General features: G+C 60.1%; 1 protein-coding gene across 2 annotated transcripts; it reads left to right on the plus strand.

Moving 5' to 3' along the window:
* The first annotated feature begins 1,460 nt into the window (after positions 1-1,460).
* On the plus strand, positions 1,461-24,638 carry AFAP1L1 (actin filament associated protein 1-like 1). Of its 2 annotated transcripts, none has more exons than XM_010579078.1 (19): positions 1,461-1,511; positions 15,936-16,064; positions 16,632-16,715; positions 17,081-17,178; positions 17,340-17,451; positions 17,845-17,943; positions 18,646-18,857; positions 19,223-19,402; positions 20,136-20,222; positions 20,522-20,615; positions 20,762-20,914; positions 21,373-21,584; positions 22,014-22,159; positions 22,534-22,612; positions 22,746-22,860; positions 23,074-23,238; positions 23,481-23,662; positions 23,921-24,049; positions 24,445-24,638. In XM_010579078.1, exons 1-19 carry the CDS (start codon positions 1,496-1,498, stop codon positions 24,466-24,468), a joined length of 2,316 nt encoding a protein of 771 aa, XP_010577380.1. In that variant the 5' UTR covers positions 1,461-1,495; the 3' UTR covers positions 24,469-24,638. The 2 variants fall into 2 exon arrangements, with proteins under 2 accessions (XP_010577380.1, XP_010577381.1); XM_010579079.1 differs by having other exon boundaries at positions 23,484-23,662.
* The last annotated feature ends 1,798 nt before the right edge of the window (positions 24,639-26,436 follow it).

Consider the following 26,436-nt stretch of genomic DNA (forward strand, 5'->3'; position numbering starts at 1 on the left):
TATTATTGTTAATAATAATAACACAACAGCAGGAGTCTTTTCAAAGCTTTTTATGCACAATAACTAACTGTTCCCCACAACTACCTGCGTGGCAAAGATGGCGAAACTGAGGCAGAGCCAAGGAAGCCTCTCTGGCCAATGCCGGTCAGGGGCATCAGACACCCCGTGGGACCCTCATGGGCTCCCATTGCCCTGAAGTGTGCAGAGAGCACCCATCTGCACCCAGCGAGCGGCGGCAGGGGCATTAGCACCTGCCCTGGAAGTCATCACTGCCTGAGCCCACACTCTCATTTGGCTGCTTCACAAGCCCCAGCCCCAAAGCAGCCGGAGCCCGGCGGGTGGTGGCATTGGCAGCCCTGGCCTGCGAGCTCCCTGTGCCCCGACCAGAGCCCCAGAGGTGATCCCACATTACGAGAGAAAAATGGGGCTCAATCCAGAAGGGAGGGACCAGCAACCACCAGCCAGGCAGGGAGCGGAATCAGGGCAGGAGCTGCCTGAGGGGAGTGGGGCAGGGCTGGCTCCCAGCTGGGCACAGGGGGGTGCGAGAGGGGCTGCTGCCTCCGTGCTGTCCTGGGCTAAGAGTGCTCCAAATGGGGAAGCCCTCGAGGCCAGTTGCTAGTGCACGTCTAATATTTCAATTATCGCTTTCTCAAGTGATAACTAGGTATGTGTGAAACCGAATGACATTTCTGTCACAGCCTGCTGGCCCCAGAGGAGGGCTCAGCTGCAGGCCTGAGGCTGGGAGAAACTCTCCTGGGGGTGCCAGGAGTCACTGCCCCTGTTGCCACACGCTCTCCACGCGCGGGACGCTCCCTCGCACACCCCACACGTGTCCCAAGCCCCGGTGTCCCCTGAGGTCTTTGTTGGGGAGGGACAGTGACGGTGGTGTGAGCACCATGGCCAGAGAGAGGCTGGGCAGGTGAGGGACACCAGGAGGGAGCAGATACGAAGGGGTTTGGGTGGGGGGGAGCAGGGAGTGAGGCGGTAAGGGGGAGCTGCGCTCGCTCACTGGGTGCGCATTTGGGTGGGGGGAATCAGTTCTGGATCTTTGCCCAAACTGAAGTCGCCCAAACCAACAACCCCCACGGGCAGGTTGCGGGCAGGCGGAGGTGGCCCGCTCTGGACCCCCCACCCATCACCGGGGGGGGGGATCTCCGGGTGCTGCCGCTGCCGGGGGTGGGTGCTCAATGCCCGGTGTGGGGCAGCACCCGGGGGAGATGCACGGGGAGGGGGGAGAACCCCAGGACCCCCTCGGGAGGTGGGTGCTACGGGACAAACTTTCCCCCCGTGCTGCCGGCGGGGACACCTCCCGAAGGTCTTTCGGTGCCGTGCCGGGCGGTGCCGGTGCTCGGCGCTGCCGTGCTCCGAGGGAGGGGCGGACCAAACCATTGGCCGCTCCGAAGCCAAGACCCGGCCCCGCCGGGCGGCTGCTACCGGTGACACTCGCCCGCCCGCGCCTCCCGGGGCGGCCGGTGCTGCCCGCGGCTCCGGGACCATGGACCGTCTCAGCGGTAAGGGGGGACGCGACGGGACGGGACCGGGACGGGCATCCCCTCTCCCCGCCGCGGCGGGGAGAGGGGATGCCCGTCCCGGTCCCGGGGATCTGGGGGTCGCGCATCCCTTCCCGACCAAGCGGGTGCATCTCACCGGATCGATGCGGGACCCTGCTCCCGGGGTGCCTTTGCCCCCCCACCAGCCCTGCGGCAGGGGACACAAACTGGTACCGGTTTCCCTTTGCTGGTCAGATGGGTGAAAAGCCAGCAGCTTGTAAATTAGTCTGTGGGGTGGAAGCACTTGTTAAGGGGAAGTTCTGGTCGTAGAAAGGGAGGTGGCTGATGTTTCCAGATGGAGCTGATCGGATCCGGAGAGTTTCCCTGGCTGGGGAAGATGCCAGTGGTCTCGTAAAGCCATGGAGGGCCTGATCCCCACCCTGCTGGGAAGCTGCTGCGTTCCCACATGTGTGTGATTCCCGCCTGCAGCTTGTGGCATTGGGCTCACGTAGCTGTTAGGCTTTGATCTGGGATATGAACAAACCTGCCAGGCCTTTGGGCCAACCATGCAGAGAGGGTCCTGGATTTCTGCTGGGGCTGGCAAGTCCCTGGAGAGAGCAGAGGGAGGCTTTCAGGGGGATTGCTGCTTGCTACTGCTGAACAGTGGCCTGGGGCTGCAGAGAAGGAGCAGGTGGTGACATGGTGTAGCATGGGGGTCCTGGCCCTTGGCCAGTCCTCAGAGGTGCTATAGAAGCACCAGCCAAAAATGGTAACGGGGGGGTCAGGGGCATCACTCCGGCTCTGTGGGCTGGGACCGCGCTGAAGTCCCAGGGCGGTTCAGGCAGTGCTGCGTCTGCAGCCCTGGGTCAGCACCAGAAAGACCCAAGGGTCAAGAGTTCCCCTTGCCGATGTAAAAGGATGGGGTGGCGTTTCCGCAGTGGAAACACTGTTATGAGGAGTTTGACTTGTGGGCTGCAGCTCCCGGTGTCGGTGCTCGGAGAGCAATGTCAGTGCCCAGCAGCCCGGGAGGGGACAGGGATGGTGACGGGGACAGCCTTCCCCCACGGCTGCGGCTCACCCTGCCTGCCAGACAGACAGGGTGGCTTTGCCAGCTCTGAAGGAGGGTGCTGTTGTGGGAGGGGGAGTGTTGTCAAATGACATGTGATGCCAGAGCTGTTCTTCAAGGTCCCAGAGGACCTCACCGATGGGGAGAGCACAGGGTCTTGGCTTGCCCATTCTCTTGCTGTGTGAGCTGGTGGGAGGCTACCCTGTTTGCATCCCAGCCCACCCCAAAAATCAAACCTGGGACCTCATCACAGGGAAGGACAGGGTGTGCCTGGCACGCTGCGGAAACCATCCTGGAGCATCATGGAGATGGGCCTGGGCATGGTGCGGCTGCTCTGCGGACTTGCCCTGCCAGGAGAGAGCCCCTCTGCTGTTTTATCCCCCTCTCTAGTGCCTGCAGCAGCAGTGCCTGCCTGCTTTGCCTTGAATGCTTATAATGAATTGCTGTTGGCACCTGGATGGCTCTTTGCTAATGTAAACCTCCTCCAGACCCTTCTGCTCGTCACCCAGAGCCACCAGATCCCTCTGGGGGCTGTGGCTCATGGAGGGAAGGTATGGGGGTCTCACCAGGCTCCCTCCCCTAGCACAAGGTGTGCTGGGTCTGGTGGTGGGTAGGAGCTCTGTGCATCGTTCCCAGCCTCTGCCTGCTCTCTGGCAGCCCCTTTCTTCACCTGCAGCTCCATTCAGGCCCTGTGTGTATCCGGACTTGCTCTTGCTTTATGATCTGCCAGCTTCTTTGTTGCTTTCTGTGCTCCAGCTGATCCTGCTGCCTTCCCAGGCAGGCTGGGCAGCACCCGGTGCAGGGCTCAGCTCTACACCAGCAGCTAACCAGGGGAATTGGTGCTGTGGGCTGTTTACAGAGTTGTTTCAGGTTGTGCTGATGGAGGAGTGCATGTGTGTATGGTTTGGGAGGTGATCTGTGCCACAAGCCTTTGCTCTAGCAGGGCTGTGCTTGCACAAGGCTTCTCATTAGTGACTCTGCCCTGACCTTTTGTGCCACCAGAATTTAGGTCCTGCACCAAACTTATCTGGGGTCTAAATCCAGCAAAGCCGGCAGAGATGTGTCAGGGATAAACTTGGCTCCAGCTCGCCCACAGGAATGGGGAGGCCACGGGGTTGGTGGGAGGGAGCCCGGATCATTCCTGACCTGCTGCCTGCAAGCTGGCAGCAGGAATCCTGCCTGCCCCGCGCACGTAGCCCGGTGGAAGGGGGTGCGGAGTGGGTGAGAAACACAGATCGGGCCAGCTGTTAGCGCGCCAGGCAAGTGCCGAGCTCTCCCCCGCATTGCAGCCATTCCTTCCGCTGGAAACTCAGCTGCCCAGGGCCACCGCCTGTTTATAGCCGGGGAGCATGCGGGGAAGGGGGCTGAGCCCACCGCGGGCTGCTCCGGCCCCACCGTGCCGGACAAAGCAGGGTGGGAGGGCGGCCCTGGGGATGCTGATGCCAAGCGGAGCAGGGAGACACTGGACTTATTTGCCCCTCTGTATCTTCTGATATCCTTCTGGGTGCCACGCTGCCTTTAACCAGGGGAAATGGGTCTTGCTATAGGTACTGGATCCCTGTGGAAGCCAGCCTGGCTGCTCCGGAGGGGTGCAGACCTGCCCTGCCCTGCACGTCACCGGTGCCTGCTGTGGCAGGGGCTGCTGGAGAGGGGAAGGAGCGGGCCAGTGCCCCTTACTGACTGCTGCAGGGGTAGTGTCCTCCAGCCAGGGACCCTGGGGACTGTCCTATCTGCCTGGGCTGTCTGGAAAACCTGCCTCTTTCCCGCACTTGCTCTTGACCTCGAAGTGCTGTTTTCCTGTGCAAATGTGCTGAGCTGCGAGGCTGATGTGCCCTTTGCTATGAGCAGCACTGAGGCCCGATGTGCCTGAAATCCTCTCGCCTGCAGCTGGTGGGCAGTTCTTATCCCAGCCCAGGAAAGCTTTGTTTAAGGTTTTGAAGAAGTTGTCTCATCCCAAACAGTGGGAAGGCTTTTCAGAGGACAGGGAGTGAAAACTGGGCTTGACTCAAGATTTGCCTGTTGTTCAGTAGCCAAATAACTTGCTGGGGACTGAAGATAACAATTTAGCAGAGTGGAGGTTTGAAGTGGTTTCTGGCATCCCAGACTCATGTCCTGACCCCTTAACCCTTCCCTGCACCGGTTACTATTAGACTGGCACAGCTAAAGCTCTCCCCTGAGGAACACACATCTCCTCCTGCATATAAGAAAACTTAAAATTAATGGCACAACTGTCAGTCCTGCAAAATATCTATTAAATGTCACTCTTCCAGGGCAGCAGCAGGACAATTGGGTTGGAAACCTCCCAAGGAGCTCTGCATTGTCTCTGCCAGCCCTGCCCCACCACCGCACAAACAAGGGCTGGCACCCCCTGCCAGGGCACCCGCCGGATGAATAGAGCAGGTCCTGCCACCAGCGGGGAGGGCACCCGCGCAGCCACCACCAGCCTGCCTTTCATCACTCCGCGGTGCTAAAAGCGGTGGCATTTCGGGGAGCTCAGGTCACTCTGCAGATGCTGTGCTGACGATCTGCAGCCTCCGCAGTCGGGAAAGATGAAAATAACTTCTTTGGCCCTCCCTCCCCCAGGCTCCCCCCACGGCACGGCTGCTGCAGCCCCTTCACTTTTTGCTTCTGATATGCCTCCCATCACATCAAAGGCAGGCTCTTTGGCAGGCAAGGGAAAACACTGACATTTCGTAACAGTTTGGAACAAAAACAGATCTTTGCTGCAAGGGGTTTCCATACTCAAAGTTCTTTTTTTTTTTTTTTTTTTTTTGAAGTGGGTTTCATGTGCATGTGATCCTGAAGTGATAGGAAGGAGCTGGGAGATGCTGGTATGCTCTGATTGCTGGCAATTAGCAGGAGATGTGTAAGGAGCAGCTTGGAGAACAGCTTTGGCTTTCTTCTGCGTTTTTTGGACGTTAAAGCCTCCCAGGTTGGTGATGGGGGAACAGCCCCTTTTTGGCTCCTTGTCCAGTGGGTTCAGCCTCCCATTTTATGTGGTCCCAGTGTCATCTTATGCTTTGGGAAACCGAGGTTGTAAAGCACAGAGCCAGGAATAGAAGTTATGTAGCAACAGGTTTGATAGCTGGCTTTTGTGTCCTGGAGTTAAAAGCAGATTCGGTGAACCAGTCCTGGCAGTGATGGAGCCATCGGCAATAACCAGAGCAGTGGCATCTTCCCCTGTGCTCAAGCGTTTCAGCTTTCCCGCCAGGATAAACTGGCTTTCCTGCCACTCCACCCCTGCCCCGCAGGGGTTAAGCGGGTAGGAAATGCTGGCGGCCCGTGGCCTTGCCGCTGCACCTGATGCTCCCGACGGAGCTGGGCAAGGGAAGGAAACGGAAGGGCTGTTTGCAGCTGAGAAAATACGCTTATCCTGCCTTCCGAGGGTCCTCCGGGGCAGCACGGCCCCCAAATGCAGAGACCCTCTGCTGTGCCCTGCCTGCCCCGGCCCAGGAACATCACTTTCCTGCAGGGACAGGGCTGGGGTGGCCACTGAGTGGGTCCCGATCCCCCTGCCAGGCAGGGCGGGACATGTGCCCTGCACAGCTCCTGAGCTCCTGGGCATTTGCCAGGATTGGGGCAGGGATGCTACCATAGGAGGCTGGATGCCGGGTGCTTGTACTCCCTCCTCCCGATTCCATGGGGATATTTCCCCCGCAGAGGGTCTGTGGTTTCTCTTCCCACAGCCTCTGAAAAGAGGGGTCTGCATTGTGCAACATGGCTGAAAGCGTTTGGGAAAGTGGGGCTGGCTGGTGGCTGATCCACCAGCTCCTTGCCGCAAATCCCACGCCCTCCCTGCCCACACCCTGCTAGGTGAGGCTCCCGTACCCTCCTCTGCCTCCGAGGGTCCAGGCACAACTGCCTCGTGTGAGTCTTCCTCCTAGAAAGATGTGTCAGCCCTGCCAGCCTCCCCGCATCTCAGTCCTGCGGGTCGGGTATTGCATCCGAGATGTTTTGGATCTTGGCTTCGGGGAAGGGGGATGTACAGGACGCGGAGAGCCGCCTTTTGGGATGCAGAGAGCTTTCCACCCCCATCAGTGGGGCTGGGGTGTCCATTTTGGAGATTTGGGGGCTGGAGGACCCACCCAGCCCTGGGTGGTAATGTGGCCGTGCCTGTCTGGGCGCAGGACGGTGGGGAGGGCATGCCTGCAGGAAAGCCGTCATCAGCGCTGGGGTGCTGAGTCAGCGGGTTTCCCACCACAGTGTCTGCAATTAGCTGTAATTCCTGCTGTCCTGGAGGCTGAGGTTTGGTGGAGACTAAGGGCTACAGGGAGGTGAGAGCTTCAGGTCCTGCCAGCCCAAGATAGCAGCAGGCAGGAAGGTGTGACCCAGGGAGGATTCCCAGTGCTCAGCCCCTCACAGAGGGTGGGCACAGGGGTGGGCAAATGGCTGTGGCACTGGTCCTGGGGCCTCTCCCAGTGTCAGAGGGGAGCCCGGGCCAACCTGCTGCTCCCTGCACTCTGGAGTTTGTTTGGACAAGGCCGACACCAAAATTTTGGTTGGAGAAAACACAGTTTATTCTGGGTTCTGACTAATCCTAACATCTCCCCTCTGCCTGAAGCTTGTTTTTTATACATTACTCAGCAGGTCTTGCCCCTGCCTGACTATTCCTTTAAAGAGTATCTCAAACCTCTCTTTTTCATTTATTATTTAAACGCATTCTCCAGCTCAGGCTGGCCCAACAGAGCATCCTGCCATGTGCCCGCTAAGGCTGGCACTGAGTTTTGAAAGGTAGCCTGGAAGTACAGATTCTGGTCCACGCATTATTTGCAGAACTAATTGCATTGACTGGGCTGAGCTGTGGCTGGAAACAACTTGTTTGTTGGATTAGGAGCCCCCCAGGATTCAGGGGTCTGGGGCAGAGCAGGCAAAGGGAGAAGGCTGCCTGTGCCCTGCCTGGGGACATGAACAGGGTCACTCAGCGATATCTCACCTGGGTGCTTTTATTTGCTCAACCTCTTGCTGTGCTCAGCAGTAAGAGAGGGCTCCTCTGGGGTGGGGGTAGCTGCAGCCTCTTTGGGTTAGAGGGATAAAGTTTGCTTTTGGTGAGCTAAAGCAAACCACCACGGTCTTCTCCCAGGCGTAGATAAAGGGCTGCTGAGCCATCAGTGGTGGGAGAACAGCCGCGGCAGCCCCTGGAGAAGAAGTCCCACTGCAGCACGGGGCACTAGAGGGTTGTTATCTGCCTGGGTCACAGGAGATGCTTGTGGGTAATTTAATCAGCCTGTTAATTACTACCTGCACCACTTGTGAGGCTGCTGTGCTTTGGTGCGAGCTGCTGCGAGGAAGGACATACCCTGCAGCAACAAGGGCTGCCCCGGGGGTTTCTTCCAGCAGCAATGCCAGTTCAGAGAGCCTCGGCCCCTCCGATGCCCAGTGGCTCTGTTGGGGCTCCCTGGGGAGGTGACACCCCTCCCTCAGTCACTGCCCACGGGGACTGGGGCACCAAGCAGAGCAGGCAGGGTGAGGGAGGGTGCTGCAGCCCTGGGGGAAGGCCGTAGCTCTGGGCATGTGGTTGCTGCTGCTGAGGGGGGATTTTCCACTTGGAGCCGTGTTCCGAGTGTGGGCATTGCAAGGAGAGCCTCGACCCAGCTTGGGGCTTCAGCTGCAGAGCAGCACCCCTCTTCTGGGCCATGCTGCGAAGGGAGTGCTGCCGGCACTGGGCTGGGTAGAAAGGGAACCACCACGATTCCCTTGTTCTCCAGTTTCTCCTTTAATCTAGTTATATAGAGAAGAGGCTTGACTGGCACCACAGCAGTAAGCGATGGTTTCTACAGTGTGTGAACTGGCAGGGGCGTGAATGCAGGTGATAATCTTTGCCCTTTGCGTGCTCTGTTGGCCTGTAATTACACTTCTCTCTATTCAGGACTCCTGTTTTCTAGTTTAAGACTGTGGGGAGGATGTAAAACTCTCTCCTCCAGAAAAGAGCACACTGGGTTGGGGATGTTTGGAGTCTTGCTTCTGCGTCCGATTCCCTTGCGCCTGGCTGGGTGCACTGGGCAGAGCACCAGCCCCAGGCATGTGCCGCAGCTCCCCTTGCTCATCTCTCCTTTTTGGGGGGTGGTGAGGACTCTGAGAAACCCTTTCTGCACAGGGGGCCAGGGTGAAGCAGGAGGGCTTGGGGAGAGCTTGGCTGAGAGGGTGGCTCTGCCGCTCGGCCCCAGGTTAGACTTGCTGCTCGGCTGGTCTCTGCTGGGGTGGGCGAGCGGCTGGGAGCAAGGCCATGCGATAAGGCTTTCTGCAGAGCTATTTATACTGGGGAGACGAGCTGCTGCTGGCAAAGGCATTGGGCCAGATGCAGGACCCTTCACACGAGCACTGCTGAAAGCGGCTGAGCTGGCTGTGCTGCTGGAGCTGTGCTAGGAAAGGAATGCCCCCCCCGAGCTGCTGTCAGCATTGGGGTGTGTGTCTGGAGCAGATGGGGCCACAGATGAAGGAGGCTCAGCAGGCATAGCCAGGGCAGCCTTCTTGCTATTTAACCTCTCTGGTTGCTCATCTCCCCCTCTCCCAGGGCTGGAGCAGGATGGAGGGGCCCTGTGAACCCTGCGGGCTCCTTCATGTAAGGAGAGAAGCCAGCGGGCGACTGTGCCGGGAGGGAGAGCTGGTGGGGGACCTTCTGCCCCCTTCAGCAAGCAGGTTTCACATTCATTTCCCAGGACTGATTTTCCAAGGTTATCAGCTAAGGATATTAGTTACTGTAAGGTCACGATGATGACATCCCCAGGAGATGTGTATCCCTGCCCTGCCTGCTGCAGCGTGTCTTGGCAGGGCACGGGGTGTGCTGTGGGGTGGTGGGGAGGCGGCAGGGAGGTGCCGGGAGTCTGGGGGACAAGTCAAAAGATTTGAGCTCGCCTTGTGCCCCACAACGCTCAGGGATGCTGCGGTGCCTGAGCCGCTGGGGGAGCAGGGGTGACTGCCAGGGTCCTGGGCCTAATGGCAAGGGGGTTAATCACAGTGAGGGGTGGGAAGAGGCACTGGCTGGGGCACTTGGAGAGCCAGGGAGGGTGGGGGGCTCCCAGCGGTGCAGGAGCCAGCCCCAAGTACTCAGGCTCCCGCCGACATTGTTGGATGCCAAGCCAGAGGTGCTCCCCCCATCCGCCCCACTCAAGGGGCCCTTGTTTCCAGGGAGGAGATGATTCATGTGCATGGAGTGGCCCCTTAGCAAATCTTCCACTGTTAGGGGATGTTGTCAGAGCTCAAGTGTGATCATTAATGGTTGGCTTTTCTCTAAAACCCCTCTGGGCTGGAGCATGCCAAGTTGCTCCATAGCTGTACAGACAGCTGTGCTGGGAGGAGGAGGTACTTTCCAGGCTGGCATTCCTGGCCCCACCAGCCAGTCCCAGTCATCCCAGTTTGCCCCACACCCAGCTGGTGATGGCTGGCTGGGAAACCAAGCCTGGCTGGCAGGGATGCCCTGCTTGCCCCTGCCGCCTCCCGGAGGCTGAGCGCTGCTTTTCTCCTGCCTGCTTGGCAGGGTGCTCCTCCTGCCTGCACCGGAGGAGCGGTGGCCGCAGGCAGGGTGCAGGCAGGCAGCAGTCTGTCCTCCTGTCTTCTGCACAAAGGAACAATTCTGGGAGCGCCGCGCCACCCCCGCCAAGGCGCTTCCTTGCCGGCTGTGCGCCTGCCTCCTCCCCATCGGAAAGAAACCTCCTTGGGAATGGGAACAGGAACTGCCCTGGGAGCTCAGCAAAGAGCTCAGGAGGCCATGGTCTTCCTCAAGGAGCAGCAGCAGGGGAAGGCTGGCCCTGCCGGGGTGGGAAGCAGCACACGGGCTGGAAGGGTCTGTCAACACCTACTTCAGGCATCACCCCTCTGCTGATGCCTGCAGCCCATGCTGGGGCAGGAGGAGACTGGGGGCAGGCAGCGAGGTATGGAGGCACATCCCGGCACCCGGGTGTCTCTTGCAGGCGGCTCGACATCAGCCCGTGGAGAGGGCAGAGCGGTTTGTGTGCTGCGAGCAACTCCTCCGGCAGCGCTGGGTCTTTTTGTCCCACAGGGTAGGCGACCTCCCTGCAGGGCTCCTCCTGGGGCTGGGGCATCACCACTGTCACTGGGTGCTGGGGTAGCCCCTGGCTGAGCCCCCTTCCCTGGCCCACACCCCATCTATTTATGGCATCCCAGGAGCTATAAACGTTTGTTTACTGCCGGTGGCAGCTCTAAGCAGCCCTGCGCAAGCAAGCAGGCAGGCAGAGTGTCCCAGGGCCCTGCCCGCGCCAACAGGAAGGATTTATTTTTGCTTGGTTTTTATTTTAGCTACAAACAATGGTCGTTACTCCCAGCATCCGATTTTCCCCCGGTCCTCCTCGCCCCCAGCCTTCACCTGGCGCGGGAGGAAGCATGGCCGGGGGCAGGCGGAGGACGGGAGATCTGTGACCGCAGGACAGGGGTCCCCCTGCACCTCCCACTGCAGCACCTCGAAGCGTTACAGTGCTGTGAAGCAGCATCTGCCCTCCCCGGGGCTCTCTTGGGCTGCAGACTGGCTTTGCTTGGAGTGACAGCTCTACATGCATTGTCTTATCTTTCCCCCTGCAAAAGCTGGGTTTGTACACCAGGAAACTCCTGCTTTGGCCTGACCGGAGCCTCTTCCTCCTCCTCCTCTTCCTCCTCTCTGCAGGTTGCTGGAGCAAGACCTGATTTTTGCTCCTGTGACGGAGCAGAGGCTGGGGAGGGGAAGATGGGCTCTGCAGCTGCAGACTGCACCCGGATCCTTATCTCCGCACTGTGGAAGCGGGTCCCTGAGGTGGGGAGCGCTCGTGAGGTCTAAAAATAGAGCTGGCCTGGGTGCAGGGTGGAGAGATGTGGTGGGGTGCTGGAGGGGATGCAGTTCTTCTGCCAGCATTGTGCTTGGTGCTGCTTCTAGGGCAGGCTTTAGCAGCAGAGTAAATACTGCCCCGTTGTCCTCAACAGCAGCAGCGTCCTGGTGCTGGTCCCCCGGCTCACCCCGTCCCAGCAAAGCTACTCTGGGTCCCCCCAGCCCATCCAGCCTGAGTTAGGTAATGCTAAAGCCATCTGCTGCCACAGCTCCTGGCCTTCCCAGGCTCAGAGACCTCACTGACATCTCCCCATCCCACCACGATAGTGGGACAGGCTGCAGATGTGGAGAGGAGTGAGTTTCTGGGAGGGGAGGCTGGCGTTGCTCCCTGTCCTGGGACGGCTGTGTCCAAAGCCTGAGCCCAGCGAAGCTGTGCAGTCCCACAGGATTTTGGTTGCAAAAGAAGCTCCAGAAGAAAGCAGCAGGTGGGACCCATTTGTCAGCATCAGAGGCAGGTGCGAGGCCGGAGGTATCCCACGAGTGAAGCGGAGGCTCGCGGGAGGGGGATGCAAGGTCCCTTTTTCGGCTGCGTCACCTGTTCAGCGCCTGTGGCTGCTCTGATGTCGTGCCGCCTTCCCCCCAGGAGCCCTTTGATGTCCTGCCACCACCTCTGTCCCCAGGCTCCACAGTTTCACCCACAGTTGCCAGAGCCCCCAAGGGCAGGGCTGTGCACCGACACCAGCGCCCATCCCCGGACTGTGAGCCCAGTCCCCGGCCCACTGCAGCGCAGGCACGGACGCAGGCTGGCGCGGGGTCTGCGCTCGCTCCTGCCTGCTATTGCAGAAGTTACGTGCCGGTCCTTGCTCGCCAGGTGACCTTGGGTCAGTCACATTGGTCCCTGCTGCCCTCCACGAAGCAACCCCGGAGCAATCTCCCCTTGCTTCCTGCAGCCACCCCATTAACCTTATTTAGGCTGGAAGCCTAAGGAGTATAGGAAATTAATCCCTTCCCTTCCTCCGCTCCCCCGGGCAGAGGCTTGGCTCAGCAGGCTGTGCGCCCTCCTGGGATCACAGGCCTCTTTGACTGCCCCCCCCCCCTTGTATTTTGGAGGATGTTTAACAAGGGAGATGGAGGGGACAGCTCAGCTGGGGGGAAACAAAGGCGCCTTCAGTGCTCGGCCCGCGCCGTGCTTCGTGCCCCCGGCTCAGAGCCGGCGCTCGGGGCGTTGCTGATGAGCTCACCCGCCTGCCACGCCGGGCGACAAACCTCGCTTATCGGGCACTCTCGTTTCTTGCGCGCAGTGGGGTCTCCTCGCTGCACGCCGCCTGCTTTGTCACTATTAATAGGAACCCTCTTGCCCTTTTGCTCTTGGCTGGTCTGAAGCCTTGACACAGGAGCTGGTGGCTGTGAAGGGAGATGTCCTACACGCAGCAGGGGATGGGGATGCTGGTGAGCACCACAGCCTAGGCTTCGGTGTGCTGTGGGAAGCTGAGGTAGGGAATGTGCATGGCCCCCATCTCCTCTGTGGGAGCGCACGGCCAGCTGAGAGCCTGCTGAGCTGGGGCGGCAGGTAGATGAGTGTCTCCCTAGCTGCTTGCAGGTGCTGGGTGGACTTAGGGGAGTATCTTGCTTTCTGTCCCAGCTGCTTCCTTGCTAGCCCCCTGCCCACTGAGCCGTGCAGGGGACGATGTCACCTGGCCTGGAGAACACCACCGCATCCCTGAGCAGGAGCCTGCTCCCATCCTGCCTGTGCAGCATGCTGCAAACATCCCAGGGAGGATCTGCCACTCTTTGCTCCCTTCCTGCCTCTGCAGAGGGGCAAGAAGAGGGCCATGGGAGCTGAGTGCTTACCCTCGCTCATCACAGGCATAAGGTTTTCGGGTGGCTGGAGCAGGGAGCAGGTCCCCTCCCTGGGAGGCATGTGCTCGAGGGGGGCAGCGAGTGGAGCATCAGCAGGACCTGGGTCCTGTGCTCAAGGAGCAGAAGCCCCACTCCCCGTGGTTTCCCTCTCCTTCCCCACGGGCTGGGGGATGCTGCCAGCTCCCCAGGCTTGCTTGCTCCTTCTGGAGCTGTGCTGAGGCTTCTCCTCCTGCCTGGGGGCTACCTGTCCTGGTTTGGCCTGCCCACGGGAGATGGGCGCTGGCAAAGCTGCTCTTGCCGAAAGGGCTGAGGCTGCTGTTTAGCTTGGCGCGGTGGAGGGAGGAGGAAGCAGAAGGTCTGTGGAGATAGAAGCCCATCGGCTGGGGCGGCAGGAAGAGACTTGAGCCGCATCCTGCCTCACGTCCTGGGGAGGTGGCGATTTGGGGCTGGGCATGCTGTGTCCTTGCCCTGGGGCTCATCTTGGCTGGGCGCTGATCCACATCAACGCACTTGTGTTGGGCTCCCCTTCAGCCAAAAATCTTTGAAAGAGCAGTTGGTTTTACTGCACTGTCCCTGCTTTGGGCAGCAGTGCCAGCTTGCTTCCCACCGGTCCTGGGAGACTCACTCCGTGCTCCAGGCCGTGGCTTGCAGGGGTGGAAGGAGGACACCCAAAATCCTAGGTCAAACCTGTAGCAGCCCAGTTTTTGATGGGTGTTGGGCAGAGTGGATGTGGTGTTTGGATAGGGCCCAGCAGAAGCTCGTTAAGGAACATGAGTAAGGAGGATCCCATCAGCTGCAGCAGCACAGCATCCTGCCCTTCCCCTGGGAAATACGCCCCGTGCCAGCCCTCGCTGCTGCCCAGCTCTGCTCTGCCAGGGCCCTTCCCCTGGCAGAACCTGGAGGGGCAGCGGTGGGGACGGGTACAGCCCGGGCAGGGTGTCCCCAATGCTCCGTGCTGCCAGGGCGCACGCTCTCCCCTCCTTGCAAACCGTCCCCATCAGTCAGCACGTCCGAGCTGCCTCTGTGGTAACCTCTGGCCTTTCTTCCTGTCCCTGGAGACCCCAAGCCAGCTGCATACCGCCCCAGCTGTGCTGTGATGACTTTTGGTTGCTGCCAAGAGAAGGGATCCTGCTCCTGCATGCACTGGAAGAAACAGCTTTTTTTTGTTCCACCCTCTGTAGCCTCCAGAGCTGCAGGTTTGCTGGTGTCCCTGAGCTTGGCCTCTCCAATGCAGGCCATCTCCCACAGGCACTGGACCCTGCAGGAACTACCCTGGATGCCAGTGGAGCTGGGCGGGTGTGTGGTCCCGGATAAAACTGGAGCTTGGCTTTGGATCCAGCTCAGTTTTGTCTTACCCTGCTCGGAGGAGGCAAGGTACAGGAAGAGACCTGGGGTGAGGACGTCGGTGCACGTGCAGAATTGGAGGTGTGGGAGCTCATGAGAGATTAGGAGCCCAGAGCTCACCTTGTTCAAGTCCTCCCCGTCCTTCCCATCCCTGGCCAACACGTTTTCCCAAAGCTGTTGGTCAGCTGCTGCTAGCACTGTACATACTGCTTTCAGTGATGAATTTATTTTGTAGCCCTGCTCTGATATGCTAACACCCAAGTGTTTTCTGGAGCCTTACTGCATGGGTAACCCCACAGCTGCAGTGTGCTTTGCTTCATAAAAACTAGCCCATGAATCACCACATCAAAGAGGAGACCCACAGTTTTATGTGTGTGCCTGTGATGATGATTGTGGCAAATTCTCTTTTCCTGCTTTCTGCTGGGCTCTCTCTATCTCTCCTGCCAGGTTCTGTCTGTGGGCTGATGCTGCAGGTGCAGCAGTAGCCCAGGAGCTGGTGGGTACTGGGATCCCACACACTGGAAAGCAAACAAGCGGTGGCTTCTGGTGTGGTTCCCCTTTGCCAAGATTTCAGCTGCTCTGACCCTCTTGGCCGCCTCTGGGGCTGTGTGTGTTGGACCAGGGCTCAGCTAACGCAGCGCTGGGTAGGGAGAGCTCCTCCTGCGCTGCAGTCCCCATCCCCTCCCTGGGCACCTTGCAGGTGCCTGTGTGGGGCAGGGACTGTTGTCCCTTGGGGCAGTCACTCCATGCCTGGAGGGAAGAGTGGGGTGGCCTTGGAGTGGTGTGGATGAGCTGGGATGATACAGGGGAGGAGTGACAGCAGGGCAGAGGAGCTGCTGGTGGTGAGTGTGGAGAGGAAGGCTCTAGCCTGTGTATGGGGATCCTGTGGAGGTGGCACTGGGTTGGGAGGTCACAGGTAGTCTGAGCACAGCAGGGGAATATGAATGTCCCCCAGCAGGCGAGGGGTGGGAGGGTGTCTCCCTGGGCGGCATTGCCATGTGGCTCTGGAGATGGCATTTGGGTTTCCTTTCCCTCCTTCCTTCTCTCCGCCACCACCCAGCACCCGTCACAGTGAGGGGGCACCAGCAGCAATGATATGCTCTCAGGCAGACAGAGGTACAGTTTTATCTGCGTGGAAAAATATGTGTGCTGAGCCCTTTGATAGCGGTCCAGCAGCCCTGCAGAGCTTGTGTTTCCATTCCTGGGCTCAGCAGGCTGCATCCCGACGTCTGCATGCAGGTGGAAGAGCTTGTGCACGGAAGGAGCACGTGTGCGCTTAGCAAACTCCGCCTGAGCTGTGCTGGGCCAGCTGGGAAAGACCCCCATTCTAGGGTCCTCCACATGTTCCAGCCCCTTCTGCCTTGTCTTAACCCCAGCACCCCAACACCACCCTGGCTGACAGGCTTTTTCCTGCTCCCTCCAGTGCTGGACCAGCTCCTGCCAGAGCTCAGCATCTTGCTCAAGTTGCTGGACCATGAGTACCTGAGTGCCACCACGCAGGAGAAGAAACTGGCTGTCTCCACCATCCTGCAGAAGCTGCAGCCACCCGCAGGTCTGTGTCCCCCTCCTGCGGTGCCCGGTGGCTGTCCCCAGGGGCAGTGGGTGTCCCCAGCAGCTGGCCTGGGCCAAAACCCCAGCAGGGTAGGGAAAACCATCTTCAGGGCAAGGATGAGCCGCCTCTGTGCCCAGCACCCAGCACCTGCTCAGCCCCCTCGGGGCACTTTGCTCCCCGCTTTTGCTTCCCGGCTTCTCCCCGCCCCAGGCATGGGGCCTGGCGTCAGCCCTGCTGTGGCTGCAGGGGGGCTGCTCCCTGCGGAAACGCTGCTTCGCAGAGGTCTTCCTGCCACCGGTTTCTGCTGAGCGCAGGGGTTTCCGTGGGAAGGCCAGGAGGACCCTGCACCTGGGGCTTCACAGCCTTCCCACCTTCCTGCCCTCCTGGCGGGGGGGGCAGCAGCATCCCTGGGGGCTGCTCTGCTCCCTGGGCCCCTGCTCCGGAGGTGTGCTCTGTGGGCGAGCTGGCCTGTGTCTTTGGGTTGGTGTTTGTGGGGAGGAGGGGTGCCGGTACTTGTCCCGGCCACCCTGCCCACCGCCGGGCTGAAAGCATCCCCCTCGCTCCCAGGGAAGGACGTGGACTACATGTACGTCAACACAGCATCCCTGAGCAATGGCACCAGCTTCGTGGAGTCTCTCTTTGAGGAGTTTGGTACGTGTGGCCGACTCGGACTGATGCCCTGGGAGTCGCGCTGGGTGCGTGCAGTGCTGGCCCTGGGGTCCCCACTGACAGCACGGGCTCTTGGGGCGCCCTGGGAAAGGAGGGTGAAAGCTGTAGCCTTGTGTCCAGGGTGGGCATCGTTACCCTAGGTGCTTGCTCCCAGTCCCCCGTAGCTGTTTGGGGCTGGCCATGGGGGATCCATGCACCATCTGTGTTTACCAGTGATGCCCATCTCCCAGCACCTTCCCAGTGAAGGGCCATGGGTGCTTGCCTTGGGGGTCCCTGGAGGGCATGGCTGGGGAGGCCAGCTCTGGGATTTCCTGCTCCCTTCACCCTCTTCGCTTACCCCTGGGCAGACTGTGACCTGCGGGATCTCCAGGACATGCAGGAGGAGGAGGGGGACACCAGCGATGGCGTTGGCTTGGACCTGGCGAGGAGCCAGACAGCAAAAACTGTAAGTCCCTGAATGCTGACCTGTGAGGTCTGATCTGCACCCGCACGGGGAGGTGGCGGTAGCCCAGGCTGGGACCCCTTCCAGTCCCTTGCCACCGCAGTAGCTGCTGGGACTCGTGACTCTCTGCTGCCTGGCTTATACCAGTGGTGTTTCTGCTGTAGGTTCCTGTGGACCCTGCTCCGCCGCTGCCCACCACTCCCCCACCTGAGGATTACTACGAGGAAGCCCTGCCCCTGGGCCCTGGCAAGGCCCCTGAGTACATCACCTCCCGCAGTGAGTCCTGCTCTGCACCGGGGCGGCAGGAGGGTGGGGGGAGCCCGGCAAGCTGCCCACTGCATCCCCCCGCCTGCCTGCCCACCTGGCAAAGCAGGCAGCCCTCAGCGGGTGTGACGGCTCATCCTGGGGAAGGAAACATCGCTGCTCCCGCTGGCATCGCTCCTGTCCTGCTCCCTTTCCATCCCGCTGCACTGTTATTGCAGGGAACTGTTTGCTCCAGCTCGACAGCGAAGAGGGTGATGGGGAGAGGTCAGAGCCATGGGGGGACCGATGCTGGGATGCCCTGGGAGGCTGTGCTTTGCTCTGCCTGGCTCGCATGCTTGCTGCTCGCAGCATCCCTGGCAGGAAACCAGGTGTAATAGCCCCCACTACCCTCTGCTTCCTCCACAGACAGCTCCAGCCCCCCCAACTCCATCGAGGATGGCTATTATGAGGATGCAGACAGCAACTACCCCGTCACCAGGATGAACGGGGAGCAAAAAAACTCCTGTAAGTATCCAGGTGCCCTCACCAGGGAAGGCAGAGCTTCGGCAAAGTCCATCCCTGAGCTGGGGGCTTGACCGCTGAGCTGGGGACTGGTGGGGTTGAAGCTGGAGGACCTCTCATGTGTCAGAGGCTGCTGGCAAAAAGCAAGGAGCATGGGGTGCTGTTTGTCATGCAAGCCAGAGCCCTTGCGCTGCGGAAGAGATGTAACCAGTGCCATGTCTGTCACCAGCACAGAGAAGGGGTGTCCCTGCCTACGCAGCTCTCGTGCCCTGCGTGAGCTGCTTGTGCTACAGCAGAGGGCTGGGGCAGGGACACCACTGCAGAGCCCCGCTCCTCTGTGCCCTGCGTGGGAGGTGTGGGGCAGAAGGTCAGATTGTGATCCTCTGTTGCAGATAGAAGGTTTAATCCAGGCTTTCAAAGTTTGAACCTTGCAAAGAAATAAGCCAGCCCAGGGGTTTGGATAAATGCACCTGGGACTGGCGTTTGGCCCGCAGGCATTCTGCCTTGTTTGGAAGGGAAACAGAGACAGCTGGGGTCAAAAAGCTGCTGTTTGCAGAGGATGACATAGAGTCCATCCATCCCAGCACCCAGCCCAGCCTCTGTGCTGGAGCCCTCTGGGGGTGGGGAGCCCTGGCAGTGTGCGAGCGTGCCCGGCAGGGAGGGCTCCGGGGTGCCATTCGGGGTGACTCGCCTGCTTCCTTCCAGACAATGACTCGGATGCGATGAGCAGCTCTTATGAGTCGTATGATGAAGAGGAGGAGGAGGGGAAGGGCCAGCAGCTGACACACCAGTGGCCATCAGAGGAAGCCTCCATGAACCTGGTGAAGGATTGCAGGATTTGTGCTTTCCTGTTGCGCAAAAAGCGCTTCGGACAGTGGGCCAAGCAGCTTACCATCATACGGGACAGCAAACTGCTGGTGAGCCCAGAGCTGGTGGGGGACAGAAACCCCTTGGTGGGTTATGAGGGTGGTTGGGTCCAAGCTAAAGAAAAATAGCACTCTCCAAGCCAAGACCCTGCCCCAAGGCTGCCACTGCCCCACAGCACGTGCAGAGGCTGCCTTCGCTTCCCTTGCAAGCGAACGGGGGGCTCCCCTTTTTTGGGACCCTAGGGAGTGAGAGGGCACCCTGCAGCCCTCTGCCACCAAGGCTGTTGCAGAGACTGAGCCACTTCCATCTGTGCCACACATGAGGGACCCTGAGAAGGACCCCAGCTCTGCCCAGCATGGCAGCAGGACAGGCAGGTTTCGGCTGAGCCCCGAGCAGTTCCCTTTGCTTCTCCTAGTGCTACAAAAGCTCCAAGGACCGGCAGCCACATGTGGAGGTGTCCCTGGGCACCTGCAACGTCATCTACGTCCCCAAGGACGGGCGGCGCAAGAAGCACGAGCTGCGGTTCTCGCTGCCGGGGGCCGAGGCGCTGGTGCTGGCCGTGCAGAGCAAGGAGCAGGCTGAGGAGTGGCTGAAGGTACCATGTCTGCCCCCACTTCGCCCGGGGGGGCCACAGGCTCTCCTTGGCATCCTCCCTGGCTGAGGCAGGGAGAGGGCTGCCCTGGGAAAGGTCTTGTCCCCCAGGAAGGGGAAGGGGGCTTTGCTCCTGTCTCATATCGGCTGGGGGGGACTGGCCAGCCATTTCCCAGGGCCTGGGCATCTCCGGTGCTGATAGCCCCCGCAGGGTGGGAATGTTTGCTCTCCCCCTCCTCTTCCCCATGGCCCTTTCCTGCCTTTGTTCAGGGGCAGGAGGCGGGGGCTGCAGGGAAGGGGCTACGGGTGGGAAAGGAGCCTCTGCGCACACCACAAACCCCGCTGTTACCCCAAATGTGGGAGAACTGGGTTATTTTACGTGGCCGGGGCAAGCCACACTGTGCCTGCCTGTAAAACGGGGGTTCATGAGGTGTCCTGTGCTGGCAGGATGACTGTGTGGCTTGGCACCCAAGTCCCTTACCTCTGAGATTTCCAAAATCTCTGACAAAATCTGCAAAACTAGTTGGAGTTTTGAAGGGGCCAAGATGTGTGCAGTCCCCCAGGCAAGCCAGGCTTGTGCCCTGAGCAGGGCTCACTGTCCCATCCTGCAGAGACCAGGACCTCTCTCCGTGTGGTTCAGCCTGGCTCTGGCGGCGAGACGGGAGTGTGCTGAGCCAGGGAAAGTAGCCCTGGCTCTCGGGTCCATTTTGAGTGGCTTCTGGGGGCTGTCTCTGCAGGTGATAAAGGAAGCCAGCAGTCCGGCAGCAGGTGGGATGGAAGCCCCCACGTCCCCAGTGATGCCATGCAAGATGGACCTGGATAAGGTGATGGTTTCTAACCGCCCTGCCGAGGTGCTGTGTGGGGCTGCTGTAGCCGAGGCTGGGGAACGCAGGGCTGGGGGAGCACTGAGCTCCGGGTGCTGCATGAGGAGTCCTTCCCATCCTCGCAGCACCTCTGTGGGGCTTACGGGGCTCCCTGCCACTGGGGAAGGGGAACAGGGCTCCCCTGGCACTGGGAGACATCCCAGCCCTGCACAGGACGGACCAAGGGCCGATAGTGGCCGTTGCTGGAGGCTGTGCATCGGGATGCTGCTGACAGGGTGCCTGTTCCGCTCCCCCTGCAGCGGCTGTCACAGGAGAAGCACACCTCTGACTCGGACAGCGTGGTGACGGGTGAGACCAGCTCCCCGGCAGCCCGCAGAGAGCCCAGCGAGCATGGTACAGCTCCTGCCCCCAGCCGGGCGGGCTGTCCCCCCACCGGAGGGGCTGGCTGTGTGCACCACAGCTGGGGAGCATCCTCTCCCGGTGAGGGGGGATGCTGTGACACGTGCTGGGGGCACACAGCTACCCTGTCCTCCTTCCAGGGAAAGGCAAAAAGAGTGGCTTGGCTGACCTGAAGGGCTCGATGAGCCGGGCAGCGGGGAAGAAGATCACCAGGATCATCAGCTTCTCCAAGAAGAAGCCTTCTCCTGAGGACACGCAGACCTCCTCCACCGAGGAGGACATCCCCTGCTGCGGTTCGTGTGGGCCGGGGGCAGAGACGGGGCTTGGCTTGCTTGGGCTGGGAGCGGTGGGGAGCTGGCATCCTTCCCCCCCAACCTGGCCGTATGGGGAGCAGTTGGTGGGGGCAAGGGAGCAGTGGGGTGGGGGCAAGCTCACCGAGCTGCTGGAGGGCTGTGACACTGCCTCAGGCTATGAAATGGTGCCCAGTCCCAGCTCTGCAAATTCCCATCTGTGTGGGGATGGGGCTGAGGGGTCACCCGTGTCCCAGAAAACAGGCTCAGGTGACTGTGTGGCACTGAGCTGGCACCTCACCTGGGACCAGGGTGTCCCAGCTGGGGAAACTGAGGCACAGAAGGACCAAACAAGTAGAGAGCCATGTTGTAATCTCTGGGCAGCCATGTCTCATTAAAGCCTGCCCGAGGTCCAGCCAAGCAGGCACTGAGACCCTTCCCTTGGCCCTGCCACCCCCCAGGCTACCTCAGCGTCCTGGTTAACCAGTGCTGGAAGGAGCGCTGGTGTCGCCTGAAGGGCAACACCCTCTACTTCCACAAGGACCGCACTGACCTGCGGACCCACGTGAACGCCATCGTCCTCCAGGGCTGTGAGGTGGTCCCGGGGCTGGGCCCCAAACACCCCTTTGCCTTCCGCATCCTTCGCAACGGGCAGGAGGTGGCCGCGCTGGAGGTGAGCGGGCAGCGGGGCGGGCAGGGTGTGCTGGTCCTGTGAGGAGGGGGTTGTCAAGCTGGGGGAGCATCTCCTGTGATGATCAACACTCGCATGCAAGCAGTGCCTTGTCTTCCCCTCCCCTGCACGTTAAGGAAGCCTGGGGCATCATTTGGGGGAGCCGGGGGCAGCCGCGCAGGTATTTGCAGGCTGGATGCAGGGAGGAGGCTGGCAGGGCTGAAGCAGGCAGGTTGGAGGTGGTGGCTGGGGATTTGGGACTGGGCCCTCCTGCGTGTGCCCGTGCGCTTTCTCTTGGAGCCTCCTAAGCCTTGCACACACGCTTTGTGTCGAAGGGCCCTTCTCCACAGCGGGACTTTGCGTCGGGAGGCAGGAGTGAGGGCGAGGGACCAGGACCTGGGCATGCACCCCAACACTTTCTCTCTCCTGCAGGCAAGCTGCTCCAAAGACCTAGGCCGCTGGCTGGGTCTCCTCTTGGTGGAGACGGGCTCACAGACGGCACCGGAGGCCTTGCACTACGACTACGTGGACGTGGAGACGATTGCCAACATAGTGACGGCTGTGAGGCACTCCTACCTGTAAGGCTGTCCTCCTGCTGTGCCGGGGACAGGGAGTTGGGCTGGGGATGGCGATCCTCAGCCCTGTGTGTTCCCTAGGAAAGGCATAGGCAGGGACACAGTTTGTGCTGTGATCTCGGGGACAGCCAGCGTTCCAGGGGCTGGTCATTCCTGAAGCAGGGCAGTTTTGCTTGGGCAGGATGGAAAGCAAAAGGTGTTTTGTGAATGCTGATGAAGGACTTAAGGGATACACATGGTAGAGTAGGGTAGGGTAGGGTAGGGTGCTCATGAGTGAAGTTGGGAGGGCAAAGCAGGAAGCCCTCTGAGATGGAAGGACTCACTGAGGGGCTGGCAAGGATGTCCTGGAAAGAAAGACCCCATCCCTCCTTCTGCAGGTGGGCCAGCTCCTCCCAGGATCACCGGCCAGACTCCTCCCGTGTGGTATACGATGACGTCCCCTATGAGAAGGTTCAGGTGAGCATGGCTCCGTGGCTCGCCCTCTCCCGCCACTGTGGCCAGGCTACAGAAGGTGCCCCCGGGAGCCTTGGCCAGGCCGCAATGGCCCCGCAGGTGTTTCAGCACGCTTTCCCTCCTGTCCCTGCTGCAGGCTGAGGAGGAGCCAGGGCGGCCGGCAGGAGCCCAGGTGAAGCGCCATGCTTCCTCCTGCAGCGAGAAGTCACGGCGAGTGGACCCACAAGTGAAAGTGAAGAGGCACGCGTCGAGTGAGTGGGGACCCTCAGCTGCAAAACTCCGCAGGGGGACCCCGGCCAGTGTGGGAGGATGCTGTTTGCCCAGGGGGGTCTGCAACCAGGCTGGGGCTGGCCGGCTCCAGCACACGGGTGATGGGTTGTGCTGCACCAGCTCAGCTGGACCGCGGGTGGCATCGGTGTAGCTGGGGCCAGAGCCTTCATGACGGGCTCTCCTTGTGCATGCAGATGCCAACCAGTACAGGTACGGGAAGAACCGGGCCGAGGAGGATGCCAGGCGATTTCTGACGGAGAAGGAGAAGCTGGAGAAGGAGAAAACATCAATCCGCAGTGAGCTGCTGTTGTTGCGGAAAGAGAAGCGAGAGCTGCGGGAAGCCATAAAGGGCAGCATGGGTAGGTTGGTGCCATCCGAGTGCTGCAGCTGCTCAAAGGCACTCAGGTACAGGGGGAAGGCTGTAGAGCTGGGGTGGGATGGGGATGCTGGGCTGGCGTTCTGGTGGTGAGCGGGGCTGGCGGCAGCACGCTGCCGGGCTGGCAGCCCCATCTAGTGTCCCCGTCGAGGAGGATGGGTGGCTTCTCTGTCCCTGCGGCCTCATGCCCGGGTGAAGGCGCTGAGCTGGGTGCACTTGTGCAAGCAGGGACGAAGCTGCAGGACCTGGAGCAGCGGGTGGCAGTGCTGGAGGAGCAGTGCCGGCAGAAGGAGGAGCGCCGCGTCGACCTGGAGCTTAAGCTGTCTGAAGTGAAGGAGCAGCTGAAGCAGTCGCTGGCAGGAGGGCCAGCCCTGGGGCTAGCTGTGACCGGCAAGGCTGAGAATGGGGTATGCATCCCTTCTTCTTGCTCTCGTGGCTTTGGCTTTCCCCAGCAAGGTGCTTGGGGTGGCGGGGGGAGCAGCACGTGGGGAAGAAGGGACATCCCTGCTGCTTTGTCCCATGTGGACAGAGGTCGGAAGCAAGGCATCAGTTAGGTTTGGCCACATCAGTTTTGACCTCATGACAGTTTGTGCCTTTCTCCCCTGGCTGTCCTTGCTCCCTAGGTCTCCTAAATCCTCTTCCTTCTTTCTCACCCTTTTCCATAGGAAGCTGCAAACAAGCCAAACGGGAGCCCTCCTGAGCACTTGGTCCCCGTTAACTGTGCAGCCGAACTGAGGAAAAGAAGTCCCTCCATCCTCCCTGCCAACAAGGGAAACGTGCTGCGAAAGGCCAAGGTACTGCTTCGCTTTCCCTCTCATCTCTGGCCCCCTGGGAAATCTCATCCTTTGTCCTGTCCCCCTTCCTTGACCATAAAATTTGGGGATCGGGGATGCTCCCTACCCCAAGAGCAGGGGGTACGGCCAGGTTCCCCTGCAGCCAGGCTGGCCCAGCTTAGCGGCAGTCACTGTTAGCATGAGCCTGGCTTGCAGGGAGATTTGGAAGGTGCAGGGCTGGGTGGGCAGCAGGGAGAGCATCGCCTCTACAATTACTGGGGCAGCAGTGACCCCAGGCTTTGAAGATGCTGGGGCTGTCCAAAGCCCCTGGTAGGGAGGGATGCCCTCAAAGGGCTCAGCGCTCACTTCTCCAGCGATGTCTCCTCATCCCCTGCTTTTTTTTCCTTTCTGTGCAGGAGTGGGAAAAGAAGCAGAGTTAAGCTGGGCTGCGGGAACACCTGCTGAGCCCCCGCCGGACACTGGGGCTCATGGAGAAGCTACAAGCCCCCTTTCTCCAAGGCGCCAGGAGGGTGCTGGGAAGGCATGCGGGGAGTGATGCCCTCCCATGCCCCACCACTGCGGCACCATCTGCCTCGTGGGCAACACTACAAACCATGGGGAAAGGGGTGGGAGGGGAATTTGGGAGGCGGGGGGGAAGGGGAGTCCTTCGTGGATCAGGGTCACATACTACTGGGAAACCCATCTCTGGGAGGAGCCTCCCATGGGGCTGGGAGTTCAACGCAAGGTGTGTGTGCCAGTGGTGGTGCATAAGGAAGGAGGGGAGAGCCCAGGGGCTGGCAGTCGGTGCTGTGCTCTGATTTATCAGGATCAGTGTGTGCCACCCTGGGACACTGGAGACCAGGCTACACTTTCCAAAGCGACCACGGACTTGTTGGGTTTTTTTGGCCTCCTCAGTGTTGGAGTTCATGAGCTGCTCAGGACTGGACACTTCAGAGACGCCGATCATTCACCCTGCTCACTGTTCCCAGCTCCGCAGGGTCTCATCTCAGGGTTCCTCATGTCTCAAGCTCGCTATGCCTCAACCAAGTGCCCTTGTCCAGTATTTCCTTCTTGTCCTCCAGGCAGTAAGGGTGAGGGCACGCTGGCTTCCCTTGGGAATGAACAAAGCTCAAGTGTCAGCATTTGAAAGCAAATTAACAGCAGATACCTTTCGACCTTGCTAAACAGCTTAGAAGTGCTGCAGAGGGCTGAGGCTGGAGGCAGCCCAGCTCTCTCTGCCCTAGCCCCATGCCAGCTTTCAGGGAAGCAGGGAAAGGGACAGTGTTGTCTCCTGGCCAACAGCGCATTCACACTATTGCTGCTGCGGTCAGACATGGTTTGCCAAGGCATGTGGTCAAAATGGAGCGAAGGGAAGTTTAAAACTGAAAAAAAAAAGGTGCTTTCAAATGAGGGGACTGGAACAGAAAAGAGAAATAGAGGAAGGTCATTTAGCACAGGCAGAAACAAGGGACAGGAATAAAAAGGAAAGGCCCAGGCTTTTGTGCTGGGAACAAGGGAGCAGGCCTGTCGCCCACTCATGCTAACAACTGCCACAATTAACCTTTGGAGCTCGCTCTTTCAAAGCCCTCTTGTTAGTAACTAGGTAAGCGGCTTTAAATAAAAACGCTGGCACTGGCATGCCCCTTCCCCTGGCTGTAGGGAGCACGGTAGGTAAACTACTCCTGCTCACAGTGAAATGGGCCAGGGTGGGTCTGGGGTGGGCTCGTTACCCCTGTGACAGCAGCTGCTGGGGCAGGCAGGCTGGGTGAATCTTGTACACCATGTTAGTGACTGCAGTTAGCTCAGAGCCGTGAGCTTAGCTGCCCGCTGCCCAGGCTGGAGAGGCTCCCAGGGATGGTGCAGGAAAGCCCCATTCCTGACGGTGCTCATCCTCTTCTTGGCAGCGGCTTCCCTGTGCCGGTTGTCACTGCTCCTGTCCCCTCTGAGACCTGGAGCCGCACCGTCCCATTTCACTTAGGAAAAGGGTAAAAACCTGCTCCTCAAGCATTGCCTCTCCCACTAAAGAAACAAGGAGGGTCTGCCCACAGTGGGGAGAAATGGAGCTGGACCATCACAGCCCGTGAAAGCACATCATAGAATCCTGGAATGGTTTGGGTTGGAAGGGACCTTAAAGCTCATCTAGTTCCAACCCCCCTGCCATGGTCAGGGACACCTTCCACTAGACCAGGTTGCTCAAAGCCCCATCCAACCTGGCCTGCAACACTGCCAGGGATGGGGCAGCCAGAGCTTCCCCGGGCAACCTGTTCCAGTGCCTCACCACCCTCAGAGTGAAGAATTTCTTCCTTATATCCAACGTAAAATTACCCTCCTTGTTTAAAACCATTACCCCTCATCCTCTCACCACACTCCCTGATAAAGAGTCCCTCCCCATCTTTCCCGTAGGCCCC

The sequence above is a fragment of the Haliaeetus leucocephalus genome, unplaced genomic scaffold (assembly GCF_000737465.1).
Source record: "Haliaeetus leucocephalus isolate CR32 unplaced genomic scaffold, Haliaeetus_leucocephalus-4.0 Scaffold656, whole genome shotgun sequence".
NCBI lineage: Eukaryota > Metazoa > Chordata > Aves > Accipitriformes > Accipitridae > Haliaeetus > Haliaeetus leucocephalus.

Bases quoted from the DNA above. Each gene is read 5' to 3' on its own strand.
- AFAP1L1 (XM_010579078.1), top strand. The intron at 17,944-18,645 runs GTAAGTATCCAG...GCTTCCTTCCAG, and splicing joins CGGGGAGCAAAAAAACTCCT to ACAATGACTCGGATGCGATG. The intron at 19,403-20,135 runs GTACCATGTCTG...CTGTCTCTGCAG, and splicing joins AGGCTGAGGAGTGGCTGAAG to GTGATAAAGGAAGCCAGCAG.